The sequence below is a fragment of the Hylobates moloch genome, unplaced genomic scaffold (genome assembly GCF_009828535.3).
Source record: "Hylobates moloch isolate HMO894 unplaced genomic scaffold, HMol_V3 SCAFFOLD_10, whole genome shotgun sequence".
NCBI lineage: Eukaryota > Metazoa > Chordata > Mammalia > Primates > Hylobatidae > Hylobates > Hylobates moloch.
The window spans coordinates 68,339,912-68,363,435 of NW_026652285.1; the positions used below are offsets into that span (position 1 = coordinate 68,339,912).

A 23,524-nucleotide genomic window follows, 5' to 3' on the forward strand; every position below is an offset into this window, starting at 1 on the left:
ATTGTGTGGTATAATATTTGGTGAATAATTTGTGCTTAAATCACATATGTTGAATAATAGATAATAAAATAAGTCAAAAAATGATAGGGTAGGCAAACACATAATGGGAGATATATGTGTTAAGAATTGCTGTAAGGGTTGCTTTAGGTTTTAAGGTGCAAATAGTACTGTTAAGAAAATTGGGCCCATTGACCTATATGTTGTTTTACTTGTACAGTGGATCGAGGCTTTAGTTTGACATTAAAACACTCTTTTAGAATGGTGTAACAGTTGTCAACAGTTTGGGTCCAGAGAGTAGAGTGGGAGAGAAGGTTTTTCCCTCTGTACTCATTATTGTTATGGTAAAATAACCTCATCAAAGTTAGTGGCTTTACTTTTGAGGAACAACTGATGGATGAGGAATATAATGAGCTATTCTTGCTTTAGATAGTATAACCATGTCATGTTGTAATCTTAAATGTTATAAATATCTAACTCGAGGTCATCAGGAAGACCCTAGGAAACTGCCAGTGGTTATCTGATCTCAGTGCGAAATGTATAAGAAAAATAATTCTTAGTGTTCTTGTATTTGTAGCCATAGAATTATTTTTGGATTCTTGCCATAAGAAATTCCATTTGGAAAATTACTTTTACTTAGTTTTCTTTATTTGATGCTTTTTAATTGTACCAATAGTATACTCTATAGGCTCCTTCCTCGTTCATAGTGGTGTATTTTCTGAGAAAATAAAATAGATAGCTGTACAGTTAGTCACAGAATAAGTTCATAGAGAGGTAATACTCTTTAAAGAATAATAGGATCTTAGCAGAAAGAGATCTTAGAATTCATCTCTTAAAATAAATATTCAAAACCCAGAAGAGGAAAAGCTGTGACATCACTGTAGTTGAATTGGAGGTTCCCATGGTTAGCTGTATAAAAGCAGTGGTTGAAGTAAAGGTTTAGAGGCAGCAATATTGCAGTGAAAAGAAACAGCTGTTTCTAGAGAAAGGCAATGGAATAACTGTAAAAAAGCAGACAGATGAACCACAAAGCATTGCTGTCCAGAGGATTTTAGTTTACTCATTACCAAGTCCTATTCACGATTACTCTACCATATCATGAAATATATGTGTGTATATATATGTTCATGAGTCAGCAAGAATATTTTAGTCAGTGGTTCTCAACCCTGGGTGTGCGTCAGAATGATCTTTTGAATTCAACAATAACAACCAAACAAAACAATAAAACCAGATGCCTGTGACCCCTATCCACTGAATAAGAATCACTAGAGGTGGTGTCTAAGAATGTATATTTTTAAACTCCAGGGGAGATGATGACACATAGCCAGGGTAAGAACCAATGGAAATAAAGTATGTACCCTTTATTCTGTTTATTATAGGAGAATATCTGAAAATCTATTTTCAAAAAATATCTATACATGTTATAATTTATCTTGTTCCAGTTTTTTGGAAAAGGCATTTATGTGAGGTATATGTTGTTTCTCACAGCTGTGGATAAATGAGGTGTTACTTTATAAGCTAGCTTTGGAAACTTTATTTTCTTTATTCTTGCAGACATATGGCATCCTGGAGAAAGATGTCTTGCCCCTTTTCCAGATAATGGAAAACTTTGTGAAGCAAGCATAAAATCTATCACAGCGGATGAAAATGGCAAGTCATTTGCAGTCGTCTTATATTCAGATTTTCAAGAAAGGAAAATACCTCTTAAACAGCTTCAAGAAGTAAAATTTGTTAAAGATTGCCCTAGAAATCTTATATTTGATGATGAAGATTTGGAAAAACCTTATTTCCCAAACCGAAAATTTCCATCATCCTCTGTTGCTTTTAAATTATCTGACGATGGAGACTCTATTCCTTATACCATCAATAGGTATTTGAGAGACTACCAAAGAGAAGGAGCCCGGTTTCTTTATGGACACTACATCCATGGAAGAGGGTGCATTCTGGGTGATGACATGGGACTTGGAAAAACAGTACAGGTATTTATTTTAATTATGTTATAACAGTAAAGTCACTTTACTGTGTACATGAGTGGATACTATATGTAAATCTTTATTTGTACTGCTGTTATGATAGCTATTTTGTGTGTTCGTGTGTATGTTTGTGTTTGTCTCACTAACTAGATAGTGAAGTCCTCAAAGCTGAGGACAATGTCTCAGTTATTTTATCATTCTTCAGTACCTATGAAATATTTTATTCCAAAATAATGTTTTGGTACCACTTGGTTTGATTTTACCTTTGGTAATACTGGTACTAAGATATCAATATATTTGAAGTCATTTAACTTTCTTACTACTTTATGGAAGGAAAGCATTCTAATGTTTGTTATGCCGCGTAGCATGGTTAAATTGTTCCTATAGGCCTTTTGTGCATATTGTTTGAAGTTTATCATGTTAGAAGTTTCTTAATCTGGAATCCCTGGGTCACTAGCAGTTCTGTTTGAGAACTTTAGAGAGACTTCAAAATTCCCTAAAATGTGTACTAGAATTTGTGCACATACATACTTTCCTAAAGAGGGGATTTGTTGTAGTTAATCTGTTTCTGTATAACAAATTATGCTAAATTTAGCAGCTTAAAACAATATTCATGTATTGTCTCACAGTTTCTGTGGGTCGGGAATCCAGCTGCCGCCTAGCCTGGTCCTCTAGCTTTGCCTCTCACAGGGCTGCAGTCATCTCAAGGTGACTGGGGAAGATTCACTTCCTAGCCCACCTAGGAAGTGAATTGTTTGTTGGCAGGATTCAGTTCCTTGTGGGTTCTTGGCCTCAGTTTCTTGTGAGCTGTTGGCTGGAGGCCTCCTTTGCTTCCTTGACACATGGGCCTCTTCATGGGGCATCTCACACAAGGTAGCTTGCTTCATAAAAGGAGAGCAAGTAGGAGGGCAAGAGACAGCACTAGTAAAACAGAAGTCATGGTCTTTGGTGATGTAATAACACAAGAGACATCCCCTCACTTTTGTCATATTCTCATTAGAAGCAAGTTGCTAGGTCCAGCCAGAACTAAAGGGAAGGAGATTAAACAGGACTGGGAATATGAAGAGGTGGGTATTATTGGGAGTCCTGTCAGAAGCTGCCTACTACAGGGTCTTTAGCTTTCCTTAGATTTTCAAAGAGGTTTGTGATCCAAGAACAATAGAGTTTTGAATCTAGATTTTATACTAAACAATCACTTTAGATTTTCAGGAGTGCGTGCCTAGTTTGTGATTAAGTTATTCTGCTTCCTTTCTTATAATTGAGTTTAACTTATTTTCTTCTTCATATTACCTCCATTAGTTATTGGAACTCAAAGGTAAGTGGAAAACTAAATTTAACATTTATAAATAGCCAAATTTCAGGCACCAATGATGGAATAAGGAAAAATAAAAGAAAAAAAATAGCCAAATAATGCTACTGTGTGTAAAGGTCTGGTGTGAAAAACTAGGCTAAAATAAAGTCTTTCAATAATCGTATTACCATTAACCATACTTTATGTTCCTTCAAGCCTAGGCAGTGCAGATAGTTTAGACCTGCACACTGGACATACTAAATGATTGTTTGTGGAATAAATGAATTTGCCTTCTCCATTTATTCCACAAACAATCATTTAGCACGCCAGCCTGTAGGTGGAGGATAGACAGCAAGAATAAAGAAAAGAGCCTTCAAGAAACTACCACTGAAACTGACCCAACAGTCCCACAGACAGTTTTGTTTGTTTGTTTGTTTTTGGATAAACATAGAAATTGACCCTTCTGGTCCTAAAGCTTTAAACTTGTATTTGTTTTATCTGAGTTCCTTCCTCAGGAAAGGACCCCTAGGCCTCTCAAAAAGTATCAAAGAACTGAAACTCACCAGATCATAGAATTCAGACAGTGAGACACCAGGCCTATCATTCATCAGATTACTTCCTTAGCCCTCCCAAGTTCCTGTTTTCCCATACATTGTTACATTTCTTCCCTGCTGTAAAAACTCCTAATTTTAATCAGGGAGATGGATTTGAGACTGATCCTTGGCTACAGTGCCTGATTAAAGCATTTTTCCTTGGCAATACATGTTGTCTCAGTGATTGGCTGACTGTATGGTAAGTAGCAGGTCTTAGACCGAACCCGTGGTGTTTCAGTAATGCCATCTGTGACCAAGATTACAGATGAGTACTAGAGGAAAATTAATTAATTAATTAAAGCCCTGCTGTAACTTTTCACATATACTTTTACTGTTTTTGCCTGTGGTAGAATGTTTGTTACTACAATTCTTTGATTAGCCAGTGCATGTTCATCTTCAAAATAAACATGAGGCTGGGTTTGGTGGTTCACGCCTGTAATCCCAGCACTTTGGGAGGCCGAGGCAGGCGGATCACGAGGTGAAGAGATCGAGACCATCCTGGCCAACATGGTGAAACCCCATCTCTACTAAAAATACAAAAATTAGCTGGGCATGGTGGCCCACGCCTGTAGTCCCAGCTACTTGGGAGGCCAAGGCAGGAGAATCTCTTGAGCCTGGGAGGCAGAGGTTGCAGTGAGCCGAGATTGTGCCACTGCACTCCAGCCTGGCAACAGAGTGAGACTCTGTCTCACACACAAGAAGAAACGTGAGGGTACTACATACAAAAAGTGATCTGTTTGGGAACCACCATCCTGCAACTTAAATACAATTCGAATTCAAATTCTTTTGCACATTGTAGTCTCAAATTTGAAGGCTGTCTTTCATCTCTGAGGCCCATGTTACAAAGAAATTTATTTTACAGTTCATAGGATTATTTTTAAAGGAGCTGATTTTACTGCAGAATTTTCTATTACCTGATACACTGTAATCATGAAAGGACTTGGAGATGTTGTGGTACATGCTGTTAATGTGCTGTGCAAGTTTTTGAGGGAGCACCGTCTGAAGATTAGGAAATGGTTTCTGTACTAATTTTGATACTCAGCTGGATTTGTCTGATGCTTGGGAACCTAGTTCTCTAGTTATTGTTGTTATAACTCAGGGAATAATTTCTACATAGATGGGTGGTTTGAAAGACCCATTTAAGATAGAGCTTCTATAGATAGATAAAGCTTTTATAGATATAAGCCGGTTGAAGAAATATGAATGATTACTGTGTTAACTAAAATTTCAGAATGTAGTAAAATTAATTGATAATGAAAATAGACCATTGACATTTACTGTTTGAGCTATAGTTTTATCTTATTTTCTTCTTTTTTGTTCCTGTTTCTTGATTTCATCCATTTAATTTCCCCCTTTTTATATTCTAATTTGGCCATGATATGAAATTGAAGTCTTTTTAAAGCTTGTTTTACATACCAAATAAAGTTTCCTTCCCTCATTTCAAATTTAAAAGTGAATTTAAATTCACTTTTAATATTTTACATTCTACAGGGGATGAGAATTGAAAAATGTCCATTTGTTCTAATGACATAGAAATCATTGATATGCTGAGCAAGAGCCATTTTGCTGGAGCTTTCAGACACAAGCCATAATGGAGTAGGTGAAGACATGGACATAGAACGTATATTTACCTCTTTAAGAAATTTGGCTTTGAAAGGGAATAAAAGTGACCTAGTAGTAGCTGAAGAGAGAGATGAAAATTTGAGGGGGTTTCTTTTTTGTTTGTTTTGTGTTGTTTGGGGGTAGGAAAGACCTGAGTATTTTTAAAGTGAATTGGAAGGACAGATCTGGTGAAGAGGGCACAGATGAACATGCAACATACGTAATGATATGCCCACATACATACATATACTTCTGTGAACACACACACAAACATACATATGCAAAAAATAGAGTCACATAATAACTACTATCTTATAAGCAGATTGAAGATTTTTTTGTCAAAGATTATGAACTAATTTTTCCCAAATATCTTCTGACATTTTTCTAAAATATTAGAAGGGTTGAAAGAATGGTACAATGAGAAGCCATATTCTCACCACTTAGATCTGTTAATATTTCATTATACATGGTTTTGTAATATCCATCCATCTTTTGTTGCATTTTAAAGTAGCAGACATTAATACATTTTATCCCACATACACATATCCAAGAAAAGATCATCACAGCCAAGATGATGAACATATCTATCACTCCCAGATTTCCTCATGTCCATTGTGGCCTTGATATGTTAAACACCATGCAGTTCATCACCTACTATTTTTGGTTTTAGTGGGACTGAAAAATTAAAGATACTTAAGGAAATTTGAATACAAAATCCAAGATTTTTATGACTATCTCCCAATATTTCACAGGATTTTCACATCTGATTCAACAGGTAACTTGAAAATTAATCCCTTTGTACATTTACGTGATAATTAGCTAGTATAAGTACAATAATTTCAACTGGAGTATACAAGTTTGGGAACCTGACCTTTGGTAATCAGACCCCACTCAGTGATAGGAAAAGAAGGTGAGTGGGTGCTTACCATGGAGTAGTGGTTCTCTCAAGTGGATCTTTGGGTCAGCAGCATTAGTGTCACCTGGGAACTTGTTAGGATTGTAAATTCCGGGGTCTCACTGCAGACATACTGAATTGTGAACTCGGGGGGAGTAGGAGAGGACGGCAATCTGTGTTTTAACAGATGCTTCAGGTAATTCTGAGGCCCACTTAAGTTTGAGAGCCTTTGCTCAGATGGTATGTTTTTCAGAGGGGATAGAAAACTTTTATTAATCTTGTGAGTTCAGTGAACATTGATTAAGGGATGTTTAGTCTATGTAAATCTTTTTTTTTGTTCTTGTTTTGTTTTTTTGAGATGGGGGTCTCACTCTGTCATTCAGGGTGGAGTACAGTAGCGAGATCTCAGCTCACTGCAACCTCCGCCTCAGGGGCCCAGCGATCCTCCCACCTCAGCCTCCCAAGTAGCTGGGATCATAGTTGCTCACCACCATGCCCAGCTAATTTTTTGTATTTTTGGTAGAGATGGGGTTTTCCCGAGTTGCCCAGGCTGGTCTTGAACTCCTGAGCTCAAGTGGTCTGCCTGCCTTGACCTCTCAAAGTGCTGGGATTACAGGCAGGAACTACTGTGCCTGGCCTCTGTGTGAATATTTATACATAGGATGATGACCATTTCATAGTTAAAAAAAAAATACTTTTAGAAATGGAAATGATATTAGAGATAATTTTGTTCAGCTTTTTAACTTAGTACGTAAAACAGGCACAGGAATGACTTCCCTATCTAGGGTCAGGCACAGAAGTAATAATTTTCATTTCTATTCTAGAACTCTTATTTTTTTCCTCTTCTATCATATACTGCCTTCTTCTTTTGACTTAATAATACAGTTAATTAAAAGCCTTTTACTCAACTTTTAACCATTTGTTCAATTGGTTGACATTTAATAAGTACTCACTCTGGGCCAGGCACTGTGATTGGCACTGAAGAGCCAATATAAATATAAATGCATATGATACCTACTGTGATGGTTACTACTGAGTGTCAACTTGATTGGATTGAAGGATACAAAGTATTGATCTAGGGAGTGTCTGTGAGGGTGATGCCAAAAGAGATTAACATTTGAGTCAGTGGGCTGGGAAAGACAGACCCATCCTTAATCTGGTGGGCACAGTCTTATCAGCTGCCAGTGTGGCTAGAATGTAAGCAGGCAGAAAAATGTGAAAAGAGAGACTGGCCTAGCCTCCCAGACTGCATCTTTCTCCCATGCTGGATGCTTCCTGTCCTTGAACGTTGGACTCAAGTTCTTCAGTTTTGGAACTCGGACTGGCTCTCCTTGCTCTTCAGCCTGCAGACATGCTATTGTGGCACTTCGTGATTGTGTGAGATAATACTTAATATAACTCCCCATATATCTCTATTCCACTAGTTCTGTCCCTCTAGAGAACCCTGAGTAATACACCTACCTTACAGAGTTCACAAAAGAATAATAAAAGGAAATGAGGCCAAGAGTCATCATCTAGTCTGGTAAGTGGGTTGGAGGGGAGAAACAAGCCTGCCTGGGGGTGTCAAAGAAGACTCCACAGAGAAATTGGTGTTTTCATACTTTGCTTTTGGAAACCCACCAAACTTTGAGTTTTGAATTGAGTTTTAATGAATTTTATTTTTTACTGAAGGCATAGCTCTAATATAGTATTTGAAAGGTTTATCACAAGAGAAGAGCTCAAATTCATTGAATCAAAATAATTTAGTTTTTAATCGTAATGTGGTAATTAGCTTTTACAGACACCAAAGTCTTGAGGACTTCTATTAAGCAGATGCAGTAATATGTCTTACCATATTTATTTTCTCATCTGCTATGCAAAGAAGATAATAGTACTTTTTGAGTAGCAGAGAGAGAATTTTGCAAAGCATGAAGACATTCTTTGAATTTTTGTTTCTATATTATTAGATATTACATTATTGAAAATGTCATTACTGAAGGCTGTCATATTAAAAAGATGTATAGTAAACCTCACTCTTGAGAGAAATGGGATTGCTGATAATTAAAGCTTTCTTAGGTTATTTTCAGTACCTTTTTTGGATAATAAGATCTTCAGTAGATTCAAAACTACACTAAAATATGAAGGTTCTTGGGATCTCAAGTCATGTTATTCACTCAGGAATATAGTAATAAAGAGAAAAATAATATTGTCTTTTTTTCGTTCATTGAGAAAATGCTGTAATATCCAGTGTGGAAGGTTAATTAGCCCCCAGATCCCTGAGCCCTTTTAAGCAGAAACAAAAATGTACTAGTATTTCACAGATAAAATTGTATTTCTTGTTTTGGCATGTAGTTCTGATTTTAGGGGAGAACTTTGTAAAGATAAGTGAGCTAGACCCCATTTCAAAACAGCACTTTGTGTTTTGTTTTGTTTTTTTTTTTTTTTCTTCAAAGCAAGCAAAAATCATACTTTTGAAGTGTGTTTCTGAACCACTCTTTCTGTACCTTTGTATCTCCCAGGGAGTTGAAAAATAAGGTAGTAGACATTTTTTTCTTTTTTGTCCTATAAGAAATAGACAATTTTTGCTATGCCTTCCTCTGTTCTGGTCTAAGGGAAGGTTTGTTGCCCTTTTTCCCAGCCTCAGATTTACTCAGTATGTCATGAGCTGACTGTGTGAGGAAAGATGACTTATAAAACTGTTGGCTTGACAGAGTTTAGAAAGGAATGCGTGTAAAAACAGAAGGCTTTCCCAGAGTTGTATTTCATTTCTGAAATGCAGTTTTTGGCCTTTCACTATTCTAGAGGTGACTGATTTACATACTTGTTTTTGTTCTTTTCATCTATAAGCAATTTTAGAACTATTCCACAATAAAACATGTTCTGGCTTTTTCTTTGCAGATAAGTTTTGTAAACCTTCATTGTAAATTTGTCTTTAGTCTTCTGTGAATTAGTATTTTGATAGACCTCTACTGGACCACTATAGTGTGATAAGATGGCTAGATCTCCACCCAAAATACGTATTTCCTTTGCCTTCTTAAGAGTTTGGGCTAGCTGACAGAGACTGCATTTCCCAGATCTCCTTGCGTGTCAGTGGAGCTTGTGACTGGGTTCTGCCAGCAGAAATAAGGGTAGAAGTGATGAGTGCCATTTATAGTCCTGGTCTATAAAATCCACCTGTGCTGTTCTTCACATCCTCCCTTCCCTGACTATCTTTTGTATATTGACACTTTACTGCTAGCATTGCCATAATACCTATTAGTATATTTTAATTAATATAATTAATATATAGCTAAGAGTTTGTTAGTGGTTTTAGCTAGCTTCTCCAGTTAGTTTGTATTCTCAACTAAAGTTTATTACTATTTCAACTTAAATTTTTGGGGGGTGGGTGGATGAGTAGTGTTAAGAGGTAGTGTAGATGATTTAAATAAGATACAAAGATTTTTAAAAATCATTAGTGGATTTAGTGAATTAAGTAAAGCTAATCTATACTTAGAGTTTATAAATTTAGCTGCCACCTATGAAATATCTTCCAAAGATCTGAGATTCTTAAACACAAGATACATTTCACATATCTTTGTTTTAGAGAATTTGACAAAGTTAGAATTAAGATTGTATATCACCTTGGATAGATGAGCAAATTGAACTATGAATTTGCACAATTAGGAATATAATTTTCCTATAATGAAACAATCCGTAGGTGAGTTAAGAGCAAATCAGTGGATTAGATCTTATATTACCTCATTTAAATTGTTATGGTATCTAATAGGTATCTCTTTTGTCTTTTCAGTAGCCTTTGAGGACCAGTGGCCTAAAATTAAAGAGTGTATCTATCAATATATATGTGTGTGTGTGTGTACATGTGTGTATCTTTAATTCTTTAATTAAGGTACACTTAAACTGTAAAATGCACAGATCTCAGGTATATTACTTAATGAGCTTTGACAAATGTCTATGTCTGTGTAACTAATATGCTAATCAAAATATAGGACAATTCCATTACCCTAAAAAGTTTTTTCATCCCCCTTTCCAGTCAATATGCCAATTACCTATACTTTTAGTTATAAATTTTCTGTGATCAGTGTTAAGTTATATTCCAAAAGGTAGTCAGAACCCAAAATGTTATGCTTTTTTACACCATCAAAGAATTCAGTAAATTCTAATATTAGGTGATGTATTTTTAAATAGAAAACATAACTTTAAAAATATTTATAAAATGAAAATTGTGAACATGCATCAAAGATCTTTTACTTAGGTGGTGTTAACAATATTTAAATTGTCTAGTGCCTAAACTCAGTTATTTGTGGAGTATCCTTTCTCTTTAATTTATGTTCTACATCAGCCAGTTTGCTCGCATTAATCTCTCACTGGATTCTTTAGTAACTGTTTATTTTCTGTTCATCTGTCTACTTTTTTCTCAACCATGCTCCTTCAGCACATGTCCTAACTACCTCTTCCCTGCCACCCCAAATCAGCTTGATTTCACACTACTGAATTATAGAAATAGCCTTTCATCTAGACTATTCCAGCGTCTTGGTATTTAGTAGGTAATAAATATATTTTTATTGAATGCGTTAGTGAATTTTAAGTTGAATTGGGTAACATTATGGTTCTATGGTTATAACTTATATTGTCTATATTTGCCAGGCTCTATGATAAACATTTTCCATTAAACATTCATGTTAATTAGATATTCTTGCCTCTATTTAATTGGTGAAAATATTAAAATTTATAGAAAGGTTATGTAAATTGCCCAATGTCACATAGCTAGTATGAAACTGGTTGGTCAGACACCAAAGGCTTTATGATAAGTCCTGCAAATTGACATGCAAAGTTTGTTAGAATATTTTAAAACTTAGGACAAGTTTTAACCATCCTATTTTTCATTTTTTTATAATTTGCAAAAGCTACTTTGTTTATTATATACAAGATCATATGCAAGAAACAAAGCCTTCTACCTTAAGGAATGATGCCAGAAAAATAGCTAATGTGTTTTTGTTTTTTGAGACAGTGTCTTGCTGTTTTGCCCAGGCTGGAGTGCAGTGGTGCAGTGTTGGCTCACTGCAGCCTTGACCTCCTGGGCTCAAGTGATCCTCCCACCTCAGCCTCCCGAGTAGCTGGGACTACAGATGCACATTACCAGGCCTGGGTAATTTTTGTATTTTTTGTAGAGGTGGGATTTCACCATGCTGCCCAGGCTGGCCTTAAACTCCTGAGCTTGCCCACTTCTGCCTCCCAAAGTGCTGGGATTAAAAATAGCTACTGTTTGCCTGTAATCCTAGCACTTTGGGAGGCTGAGGTGGGCAGATCACCAGAGGTCGGGAGTTCAAGACCAGCCTGACCAACATGGAGAAACCCTGTCTCTACTAAAAATACAAAATTAGCTGGGCATGGTGGCGCATGCCTGTAATCCCAACTAACTCAGGAGGCTGAGGCAGGAGAATCACTTGGACGCGGGAGGTGGAGGTTGCGGTGAGTCAAGATCGTGCCATTGCACTCCAGCCTGGGCAACAGGAATGTAACTCTGTCTCAAAAAAAAGTTCCCGTTAATTGAATCATTGATATTTACTGACTTGACACTTTACATACATACTTTGTAACTTTTTTCTAGAATAAAAATAATTCTGATTACACTGTAATACACAAACACATTCTTACAAAAATGCAAGCTGTAATTTTTAAATTGAGGTTAAGTCCACACAACATTAATTCATTATTTAAAATGATTAATTGAGTGCATTTAATGCATTCAGAATGTTGTGCAACTCCCTCCTCTTTCTAGTTTCTGGATTGTTTCCACTTTTAGTTATTATGAATAATGCTTCTGTAAACATTTGTGTACAAACATTTCTCTTGTATATATTCCTAGAATTGGAATTACTGGGTTTTATGGTAATTCATTGTTTTGGTTTTTTTTTTTTTTTTTTGAGGAACTGCAATACTATTTTCCACAATGGCTAAAATATTTTACATTCCTACCAACAATTGTCCAGGCTTCCTATGCCTCCGCATCATTGCCAACACTTGTTATTTTTTGTTTTTCTTCATTATAGCCATCCTGCTATGTGTTAAGTGGTATTTCATTACCGTTTCGATTTGCATTTCTGTAATGGCCAATGATGTTGAACATCTTTTCTTGTGCTTTTTTGGCCCTTTGTATATCTTTAGAGAAAGAAATATATATTTAAGTCTTTTGCCTGTTTTTTAATTTCATTGTCTTTATTGTTGAGTTGTAAGAATCTTTATATATTTTGGATACTAATCCCTCATCAGGTATATGATTTGCAAATATTTTCTCCCATTCTGTAGTTGTCTTTTTATTTTCTTGTTATTTTACTTTGATGCACGAAAGTTAAGTTTTATGAAGTCCAATCTGTTTTTTTATTTGGTTGAACAAGTTATAAGTTTAATGTATGTGTAAATAAATTTAAAAAATAGGACTGTTATTTCCATATTTTATTCTACTTGTTTTTTTTCACTTAAACATGGGTCTTGGAGATCTTTTTATGTTGGTATATAAGGATTGTCCCCATTCATTAATTAATAAATTACTGCATACTATAGATTATATGTTCTGTAACTTACTTTACCATTCCTCTAGGGACCTAGGGAGAAGGATTTTTGGGTTGTTGCCTATTTTAGGAAATAGCAAATAGTGAATATCTGTAGGATAGAATTCTAAGAGTATTTCTCTGTAGGATAGATTCCTAAAAGTCAAGTTTCTGGGTGAAGTGTATAAATTTTTTTTTTTTTTTTTTTTTTTTTTTTTTGAGGCAAGGTCCTGCTCCCTCGCCCAGGCTGGAGCGCAGTGGTGATCTCGGCTCATTGCAACCTCTGCCTCCTGGTTCAAGTGATTCTCATGCCTCAGCCTCCCAAGTAGCTGGGATTTTAGGTGTGTGCCACCACACCCGGCTAATTTTTGTATTTTTAGTAGAAGCAGGGTTTCACCATGTTGGCCAGGCTGATCTCGGACTCCTGACCTCAAGTGATCCACCCACCTAGACCTCCCAAAGTGCTGGGATTATAGGTGTGAACCACTGTGCCCAGCCAGATGTGTCTATTTCTTTTAATCTGCTAGTTTTACCTTCATATATTTTGAAGCTCCGTTATTAGGGTTACAAACCTTTATGGTTGTTATATCTTCCTGATAAATTGACCATTTTCTTACTATGAAATGTCCTTTGTAGACAGCTCTTTTATTCATTCTGACAATCTCTGATATTTAATTGGAATATTTAGTTCATTTACATTTAATGTTAATTCTTATGTTTGGATTTGGATATAACATTTCTGTTCATTCAGAAACAGTCTCATTTGCCTTTTGAGTTGATATGATATGTTTTAGAATTTTATTTTAATTTTTCTATTGACTTTTTATCTATACTTCTTTGCTTTTTATTTTTAGTGGTTGCTCTAATGACAAAATATACATTCTCAACTTTTTGCAGTGTACCTAATAATGTACTGCTTCAGATAAAATATGTTTCTTGTAAATAGGTCATTCTATTCTCATTTTAAGGAATCTAAGTGTTAGGAATGCTAAGTGTAATGCCTAAGATACCTAGCTGATAACTACCTAATACCTAAATTTCAAAGGTTAAACCAAACTTATATTTGCAGAATATACCCAGTTTGGTTTTGGTATCTATTATTTCCTTTTTTAAATTTCTGTGTTCTGTGTGCTAATATTTTGTTTAAGAGTTTGGCTTCTATATGAGTAAGGGAAATTGGCTTGTAAATTTACTGTATTATAATGGTCTTGTCAGGTTTTCTTATCAAAGTTACGCTGAACTCATAAAACGAGGTGAGAATATTTTCCCCTTTTTCTAAACCCTGAAAGGGTCTGTTACAGATTGGCATTACATTTTTCTTAAGCATTAGGTAGAATTTGTTGGTGAAACTATCTGGCCCTTAACTTTCTTTGTGGAAGGTTTATAATTACATATTCAGGTTTATTTCATGGTTTTATGAGTATGTAAATTTCCTTTTCTTATGTCGGTTTTTGATAAGTTCTATTTCTACATTTCCTCTAAATTTTTACATTTATTGGCAAAGCATTATTATGGGTTATACATATTTTTTGTTTGCCTTTTCTCTTCTATTTTTTCTTCAATAATTTTGCCAGGGGTTTATTTAAAAAATTCTTTCAAAGGATGATCATTTGGCATTGCTGATCATTTTCATTGTATGCTTTAGTAATTTCTGCTTTTTTGTGTTAAATTTTCTGTTATTTTCATAGGTTTTTTAGATAGATTCTTTGATAACTGAGTAATAGTCCCTCTTCTTTCCTAATACAGATGCTCCTTGACTTACAGTGGGGTTAAGTCCCCATAAACCCATTGTAAGTTGAAAATATTGTAGTTGAAAACACATTCAATACATCTAACCTACTGAACATTACAGCTTAGCCTATCCTACCTTAAACATGCTCAGAACATTTACATTAGCATATAGTTGGGCAAAATCATCTAACACAATGCCTGTTTCATACTAAAGTGTTGAATCTCATGTAGTTTATTGAATATTTTGCTAAAAGTGAAAAACAATGATTGTATGGGTACTTGATTTACAGTTCTACTGAATGCATATTATTTTTACACCATTGTAAGTTGAAAAATTGCAAGTTGAACTATCATAAGTTGGGGAATGTCTGTAATATTCATTTAAGTCTCTAAGGTACAGCTTTAGCCATATTCTATAAATTTAACGTGTATTGTTACCCATTATTTAATTCAAATATTTTATAATTTATATTGAGAGTTGTTTGAACTCTGTTCCTTACTGTCCAAACATTTGGAGATTTTCTGCTTATATTTTTGTTATTTTTAGTTTCTTGTATTGTGATCAAAGAACATATTCTGTATGGTTTCTGTCTACTGAAATGTATTGAGACTTCTGTGGCCTGGCATATGTCAACCTTTTTTTTTTTTTTTTTGAGACAGAGTTTCACTCTTGTTGCCCAAGCTGGAGTGCAATGGCATGATCTTGGCTCACCGCAACCTCTGCCTCCTGGGTTCAAGTGATTCTCCTGCCTCAGCCTTCTGAGTAGCTGGGATTACAGGCACACACCACCATGCCCAGCTAATTTTTTATATTTTTAGTAGAAACGGGATTTCACCATGTTAGCCAGGCTGGTTTCGAACTCCTGACCTCAGGTGATCCGCCCGCCTCAGCCTCCCAAAATGCTGGGATTACAGGCATGAGCCACTGCACCAGGCCCCATATGTCAACTTTGGCAAATATTTCATGGGTACTTAAAATGAAACTGCTTTGCAGTAGTGTGCAGTGTTCTAGCAAATGTTCGTTAGGTCAAGGTTGACAATCATGTTATTAAAAGTCTTCTGTATCTTTACTGATTATTTTGTTCTTGCTGAGTTATTTTAAAATCTACCATTGTGCTTGTGGATTTGTCTGCTTTTATTTCAGTAAGTTTTTCTTTATTGATACATTTAGACTTCTTAAAATTTCCAAGTGAACTAATTTTATTATCAATATTAAGTTAAAGTGTGCCTGTTTAATTTCTTAATGCTTTTTTGCCTCAGCATCTTTATCTGATATGAATATAGCTATATCAATTTTCTTTGAATTTGGTTTACATGGTCTGTCATTTTTATTTTCTAATTAGAATTTTTATCCCTTTTTTTAGAAGTTTTTCTTGTAAATGGCAAGGAAATATATTTTATTTGGACAGTCTTTATCTTTGTTTAGACAGTTTAGTCCATTTCCATATAATGTGCTTCCTAATATATTTGGATTTAAACTTAGTATTTTACTGTTTGCTTTTTATTTATTCCATGTCATGTTTTTCCCACTTTTTTTGTGTCCTTTTGGATAGATTGTTTCCTATTACTTTATTATCCCCTTTTATTAGGTACACATTCTTTTATTCTTCTATTAATGGTTACCCTAGAGATTACAACAGATACCATTGATTTATCATGATCTAACGTGAATTAGTACTTTAATTTCCTCGCTACAGCATAGTGACCTCAGAATATTATCACTACACTTGTGCTCCTTCTGACTGATACACATTTGTTGTCATAGCTTTTTTTGTTGTTGAGAGAGTCTTGCTCTATCCCCCAGGCTGGAGTGTAGTGGCGTGACACATCGGTTCACGGCAAGCTCCACCTCCCAGGTTCACACCATTCTCCTGCCTCAGCCTCCTGAGTAGCTGGGACTACAGGCGCCCGCCACCGCACCTGGCTAATTTTTTGTATTTTCAGTAGAGACGGGGTTTCATCGTGTTAGCCAGGATGATCTTGATCTCCTGACCTCGTGATCCACCCGCCTTGGCCTCCCAAAGTGCTGGGATTACAGGCTGTGGTAGCTTTTAATCTGTTACTTGATTTCAGCCAAACTTTTTTATTGTTTTGTAATGTCAATCAATATACATATATATTTTGTATATATTTACCATTTTTGTTGCTTTTAATTTTTCCCTGTGTCACCGATCTTCTAACTAGAGTCATTTTCCTTGTACCTGAAAACATTCTTTAGTTAGTTTCTTTTGTGTGGTGCTTTTGGTGATGAATTGGCTCACTTTTTGGTTGTCTGAAAATCTTTACCCTTCATTCTTGAATATCATCCGTAGGTACAAAAATATAGGTTGCTTTTATTATCACTTTGAAAATATTCTGTTGTATAGTATCTTCCATTCTTTTTCCTGCAAGGTCAGCTACTTGTCTATTTGTGTTTTATTTTTATTTTTATTTTTTATTTTGAGACAGTGTCTTGCTGTGTGACCCAGGCTGGAGTGCAGTGGTGCAACACGGCCCACTGCAGCCTCATTCTCCTGGGTTCGAGCAATCCTCCTACTTCAGCTTTCCAGGTAGCTAGTGATACAGACATGAGCCACCCTGTGCCCAGCTAATTTTTGTAGAGATGGGGTTTTGCCATGTTGCCCAGGCTGGTCTCGAATTCCTGGGCTAAAATGATCTGCCTGCCTTGGCCTCCCCAAGTGCTGGGATTACACGGGTGCCCAGTTGTTGCTTTTTTGTAGGTGATCTGTTGTTTTTTTTCTGGCTGCTTTTAACAAATATTTTGCTGTCTCAAGTTGTTTCAGTGAAGCACCTGCTTGTGGTTTTTTGTTAGTTTGTTTTTGGTTTTCATTTTGTTTTGGTTTTGGTTCTTAGAAGATCTTGAATCTGTGGCTTGATTTTTAAAATCAGTTAAGTTTTCAGCTTTTATTTCTTCAGATACTTCTGTATCATTTGTTTTCTTCTATCATTTGGGATTCAGATTATAGGTATCCACACCCTTGTTAAGTATACTTTTTTCCATACTTTTTCTAATTCTCGCATAGTTTTTTGTTTTATATAGTTTTTCTTCTTATTTATTTTCGTAAGGTAATGATCAGTTATTTTCTTCCATATGGATACCTCATATGCCTTTCTTCCTAATCTTTAAAACAACCCTGCCAAAATTATTTTTTGCCATTTTTACAGATATCATTCAGAGAGGTTAACTCTTTTGCCCAAGTTAACAGAGCAGCCAAGCAATCAGAGCTAACATTTGAATCAAAGTCGACTCAATTCAGTATTTCTTGCTCTAGTTTATTATATGAGGTTATGGTTCCTTTTTTCTGTCTGTCTGTTTTTCTCACTTGATTTTTGGAGATGAGCTGTTATTCAAAATGTTGTATACATTAATGAATTAGTCTGTCTTAAAATAACATTTTGCCATTTCACCTATATTTATTAGATAAATAGAAGTGTACAAACTTATGGGCCAAATATTATCCTCCTTAAGGAGTTTATTTTCTACATGGAAACAAGAATGTATACAGTTTATTCTAATAGAGGATATGAAGAGATAGTTTCCATGGTTAGAAACATAAGAAGGTAGTGTCTCAAGTGATGGAATTAAGAAAGAATTCATTTGGGTAGGTAGAGGTTATGAAAAGATGGTAATGTGAGGATTTTTGTTTGTTTGTTTACAAGGGCGAAAAACAGTTTGTTATTACAAATAAAGAAAATCAGTACTAATATTTCATGTTCTATTTTCCCCCCAACAAATCTCTTTGTACATACTTTGTCACTAATTGAATAGTCATGTAAGCAGTGAAATTTTGTACGTCAGGTTACATTATACACAGTGATTGAAAAAGTCTTTTTTCCCCAGGTTATTTCATTTCTGGCTGCAGTTTTGCATAAAAAGGGAACTCGTGAGGATATTGAAAATAACATGCCAGAATTTTTACTAAGAAGTATGAAAAAGGAACCCCCTTCTTCTACAGCAAAAAAGGTAAAATGTCTAGACAATGTATATTCTACTCATGATGCTGGTATTACAGAAGCATATAGAAATATTTAAATCTCACACATTAAAATGTATTAGTATAAATTTTAAAACCTAAGAATTTAAAGATGTTATTAAAATATTTGTTTTATAGGCCTAATTTTTGAAAGATTACCAATTTTATTCCCAAGTTAAATTTGATTGACTGTCATAATGGCAAAACAGAATTTCAGCTTGGTTTTGCTTTGGGATTTTAATCTGTTGGTTGGCTGGATTTATATGATTTACTTAGGTTGATTTGTTAAACTTACAGAATGTATATGTAAAGTTAATTGAAACCTTCATTATATTGTTTTTTATTTATGTGAGAATGAAAAGGCGATAGTTACAGATATTGGTAACAAAAGTGTGTCATTGACTTATTTCAAGTTGCCTAGCTAATTGCATCCAAAAAATATGAAATAAGTTCTACCAATACAGGAAAGTTGGAATCAGAAAGACAAGTAGGTCTGTGCTTATTTCTCTCTCTGCCCATATGACTGTGAATGCTATTCATATCCATACTTCAGTTTTCTCCTTCATAAATGTATGTTTATAGATATGTTATATATAATTCTTACAAAAAGATTTCTAATAAAGCAATAAAATATAAAAAAGTATATTATATGTCTTTTAAAAAATATTATCCTCAGCCTCCAGGAAAGCAGATAAGAATAAAAATGAAGTGATTTTACGAAATCTTTTATTATATTTGGTAATGAACTACTTACCGCAAGTTTTAAAACAGACTCTTTTATACAAGTCTTATATACAAGATTGCTGAGAAGTCCAGGTTTACTCTTGTCTATCATAAAGACCATTTCAATGTTAACTTTTAGAACTACTGGCTTAAGATATTATAATTGCTATCATTTTAAATTCTCTGAATTTTTCAATAGAATAGATGCATCCTGAAGAGAATAATGGTTCTTAATGTATTTTAAGTATTCAGTAGCTCAAGTACTGTTTTTAGCTCTGGATTCAGTTGTTCCCTGGTTCTAAATGTCACTACAGAGCCTATATATATCTCTTTTATGCCACTGTGACAGCAGATAGAAGAGAGAACAAAAGAGGGAAAAGTAATATTTTAAATATATTAAAATACTTAAAGATATTTAAAATATTATAGAACAAGAATGGGCCAGGTGCAGTGATTCATGCCTGTAATCCCAGTACTTTGGGAGGCTAAGGAAGGCGAATTGCTTGAGCCCAGGAGTTAAAGACCAGCTTGGGCAACATGTCAAAACCTCTTCCCTACTAAAAATACAGAAAATTAGTCAGATGTGGTGGTCTGTGCCAGTAGTCCCAGGTACGTTGGAGGCTGAAGTGGGAGGATCACCAGAGCCTGGAGAGGTTGAGGCTGCGGTGAGCCATGTTTGCACCACTGCACTCCAGCCAGGGCAATAAAGTGAGACCCCTGTCTCAAAAAAAAAGAAGAATGAAAGAAAAGAAAGTTAACAAAGATACTCATTTGATAATGTGGTAAAATATGCTTATAATAGTTATCTCAGTTGACTCAAGTTCCTCTCTTTCTTTCCTTTCTTTTCTTTTTCTTTCTCTTTATATATATATGTATGTGTGTGTGTATGTATGCATATGCGATGTATCATATCATACACACACACACACACACACACACACACACACACACACACACACCCCTATACAGTTGTCCCTTAGTATCCATGTGGGATTGGTTCCAGGACTTCTCTTGGGTACCAAAATGTGTGGATTCTCAAGTCCTTGATATAAAATAGTGTGTTTGCATATAACCTGTTATCCTCCCATATACTTTAAATCATCTGTGGTTTACTTAGTGCAATGTAAAGTCTACATAAATAGCTTTTATATTGCATTGTTTAGGAAATAATGACAAGGTCTGCATACATGTTTAGTGCAGATGGAATTTTTTAGTATTTCAATTTGTAGTTAGTTGAATCCACTGATATGAAACCCACAGATATGGAGGAACAACTGTAAATTCCTTGCAATAATGTACATTGCTATTTACCTTCTTCAGCTGATTTCTTAATTTATTTATTTTCAGTCTTTTTGTATTCTAATAAATTACCTTAAAGCTATAAGTGTTCCTTTGGGGCAGGCATGGTTGCTCACACCTGTAATCCCAGCACTTTGGGAGGCTGACGCGGGAGGATCGCCCAGGAGTTAGACTTGCCTCAGCACCATAAGAAAATCCTGTCTTTACAGAAAATAAAAAAATAAAACAATTAGCCAGGTGTGGTAGTGTGTGTGTCTATGGTCTCAGCTACTGGGGAGGCTGAGGTGAGAGAATCGCATGAACCCGGGAGTTCTAGGCTGCAGTGAGCCGTGATCATGCCACTGCACTCCAGCCTGGACAACAGAGAAGACCCTGTCTCAAAAAAAAAGTTCCCTTCAGTACTCCTTTGTCTGTGTTCTATAGTTTTTTTTTTTTTTTTTGAGACGGAGTCTTGCTCTGTCGCCCAGGCTGGAGTGCAGTGGCGTGATCTCGGCTCACTGCAACCTCCGCCTCCCGGGTTCACGCCATTCTCCTGCCTCAGCCTCTCCGAGTAGCTGGGACTACAGGCGCCCGCCACCACGCCCGGCTAATTTTTTGTATTTTTGGTAGAGACAGGGTTTCACCGTGGTCTCGATCTCCTGACCTCGTGATCCGCCCGCCTCGGCCTCCCAAAGTGCTGGGATTACAAGCGTGAGCCACCGCGCCCGGCCTATAGTTTTTAATATGTAGTTTTTTCATTAGTCTTTTCTAAATTATCTGTGGCCCTAATTTTTATTCTCATTTACCCAAGTACTATTTAAAAGAGAAGTTTTAAAATTTCCAAGTGCATAGCTATTGTTAGGGCTCAGGATGATCAGAGGGCTGAACCCTTTTTGACAAGTTCTAGTTTTGTTGCATCAGATAACAGCCTTGGTATTTTTTTGTCATTACATCCATGGATCAGTTTTTGTGCTTTGATGTTGTGCATTGTGCAGTCTCTGTTGTTTTAAAATGTTGCTTATATTGTGCATTCTTTGTAATCATGGTCACATGGTTTTATATATTTCTATTTAATCATGTTTGTTAATTGCATTGTTAAATGTTTAATAGTGTTATTTTCTTTTTGTCTGAGCAGTTGGATCTGGAAAGAAATATGTTAAATTTTCTCGTTATGACTTCCAGTTTATTTCTCTTTGTGTTCATACCAACTTTTGCTTAACGTCTTCAGTTAATTCTTCAGAGGCCAGGTGTGGTGGTTTGTGCCTGTAGTCCAAGCTACTCAGGAGGCTGAGGTAGGAGGATCACTTGAGCTCAGGAGATTGAGGCTGCAGTGAGCCATGATTGTGCCACTGCACTCCAGCTTGGGTGACAGAGTGGGATGCTGTCTCAGAAAAAAAAAAATTCTTCAGTAAATTTTATGTGTTTGTATATTGCTCTCACACTTGATTATTCATAGGCTTATCTGCCTATAGAATTTTAAGTTCAAAATTTTCTTTTATAATGACAAAACATTATCTTCTGTCATTCCATATTGCAGATGAGAGTTCAATGTCAACCCAACTTTTTTCCTTGGAAAGGATTTTTTTTTAATTGTTTGGAAGTATTAAGGACTTTTTTAATTGGTGAAATTGGGAAATTTCCGTGAGCCCTAACACTCACCATAGAATTCTTCCAAATAAGTTTTGCTTTAGAAAATATATATACAGTGCTTTATTCAGGGAAAGTTGCATACCGATGCTGGAATCAGTTTCTTTGATGACTGGCGTAACTTTTCCTTCTTAAAATTACTTGGCCATTATTTTTCTTGACTCAGTCTTTCCAACTACCTTAGCTGTTTTGTTGAGTTTTGTTTTGCTTGTCGTTTTTAGGTTCCTTCTAGGAAAAGTAAATTTTTTAGTGGGGGAGGGCAGGGGGAATTTTCGCTTTCAGAGGTGTAGGGCGGATTGCTCAGTTCTTCAGGTGTGCCAGTTCTCATCTGCTCCTGCGCTGTTCTGACCTGCTGGTACTGCCCTTCCAGGCATTCTGCCACTATTATGGATTTATTATGTTTGTTCTTTTGTTTCACTGGCATCAACACAAACGTGTTGAGTTAGTCATTTGAACTGGAATTTAGAGTTTTTAATGGCATCACCAGTGACATTCTACAGTATTTCCCAGAAGTAAATACAAACAAAAATTACAGCTTTGAAAGTTTTAAAAGATAAATTTGTATTGGTTCATTTAAAACAATGTATGTTTTAAAAAGACAGTTTATGAAATGGAGAAGAAATCAGTTCTTTTGTATTTATTATGCTAATGCCAGAATTACAATTGAATTCTGAAAAATTAATGTTGAAGCTTGTTGAAGAAAGCCCTTTAATGAACTGAGTGTTACAAATTAAGGAGTGGTGGGTCTAAGGTATGTGTGTGTGATAGGATACATCTCATATACATTTAAAAACTTTTCAAGGGTGAATAAATCCTCTAAGAATGCATGAATGTTTTGTGCCAAGAATAAATTCTTAAAGGAAAAGACACAAGCTCTACATTTTAAACATTGATTTTTGGAATGGTTCTTTAGTGTAGGCTAAGTTTTGATTGAAATTCAATTTTTATGAATCATAATAAATTTATAAAATATTACTATCTTGCATGATGAAGCTTTAGCAACTCTAAGTAAAATTCATAATTAATGCAAAAGAGGAGGACTTTTGTAGCAATCACAATACCAACATCGGAAGCAATTTCAATGACAATTTAACAAAAATATTTTATAATTATTTTATTTACTATACACTATTTTTTTAGTTCTCCATATGTACCAAGAGGATTATGTTGCACATGATGCTACCGTGAGCAGCCTTATGCATATACCTTGACAACTTTTGCAATAACTGTAGGATAAATTCTTAGTACTGGAATTGGATAGCAGGTAGAGCTGGATTTAGGGGATTACTTTTT

General features: G+C 35.4%; 1 protein-coding gene across 7 annotated transcripts in view; it reads left to right on the forward strand.

The window, feature by feature from the left end:
• ERCC6L2 (ERCC excision repair 6 like 2) overlaps window positions 1–23,524 on the forward strand; it is a 185,525-nt gene that overhangs the window by 25,493 nt on the left and 136,508 nt on the right. For all 7 annotated transcript variants that reach the window (XM_032164597.2, XM_032164598.2, XM_032164596.2 and 4 more), the window contains 2 exons: window positions 1,552–1,976; window positions 18,451–18,573. In XM_032164597.2, coding sequence (XP_032020488.1) covers window positions 1,552–1,976; window positions 18,451–18,573 — 548 coding nt within the window. The remainder of the gene's footprint in view (window positions 1–1,551; window positions 1,977–18,450; window positions 18,574–23,524) is intronic.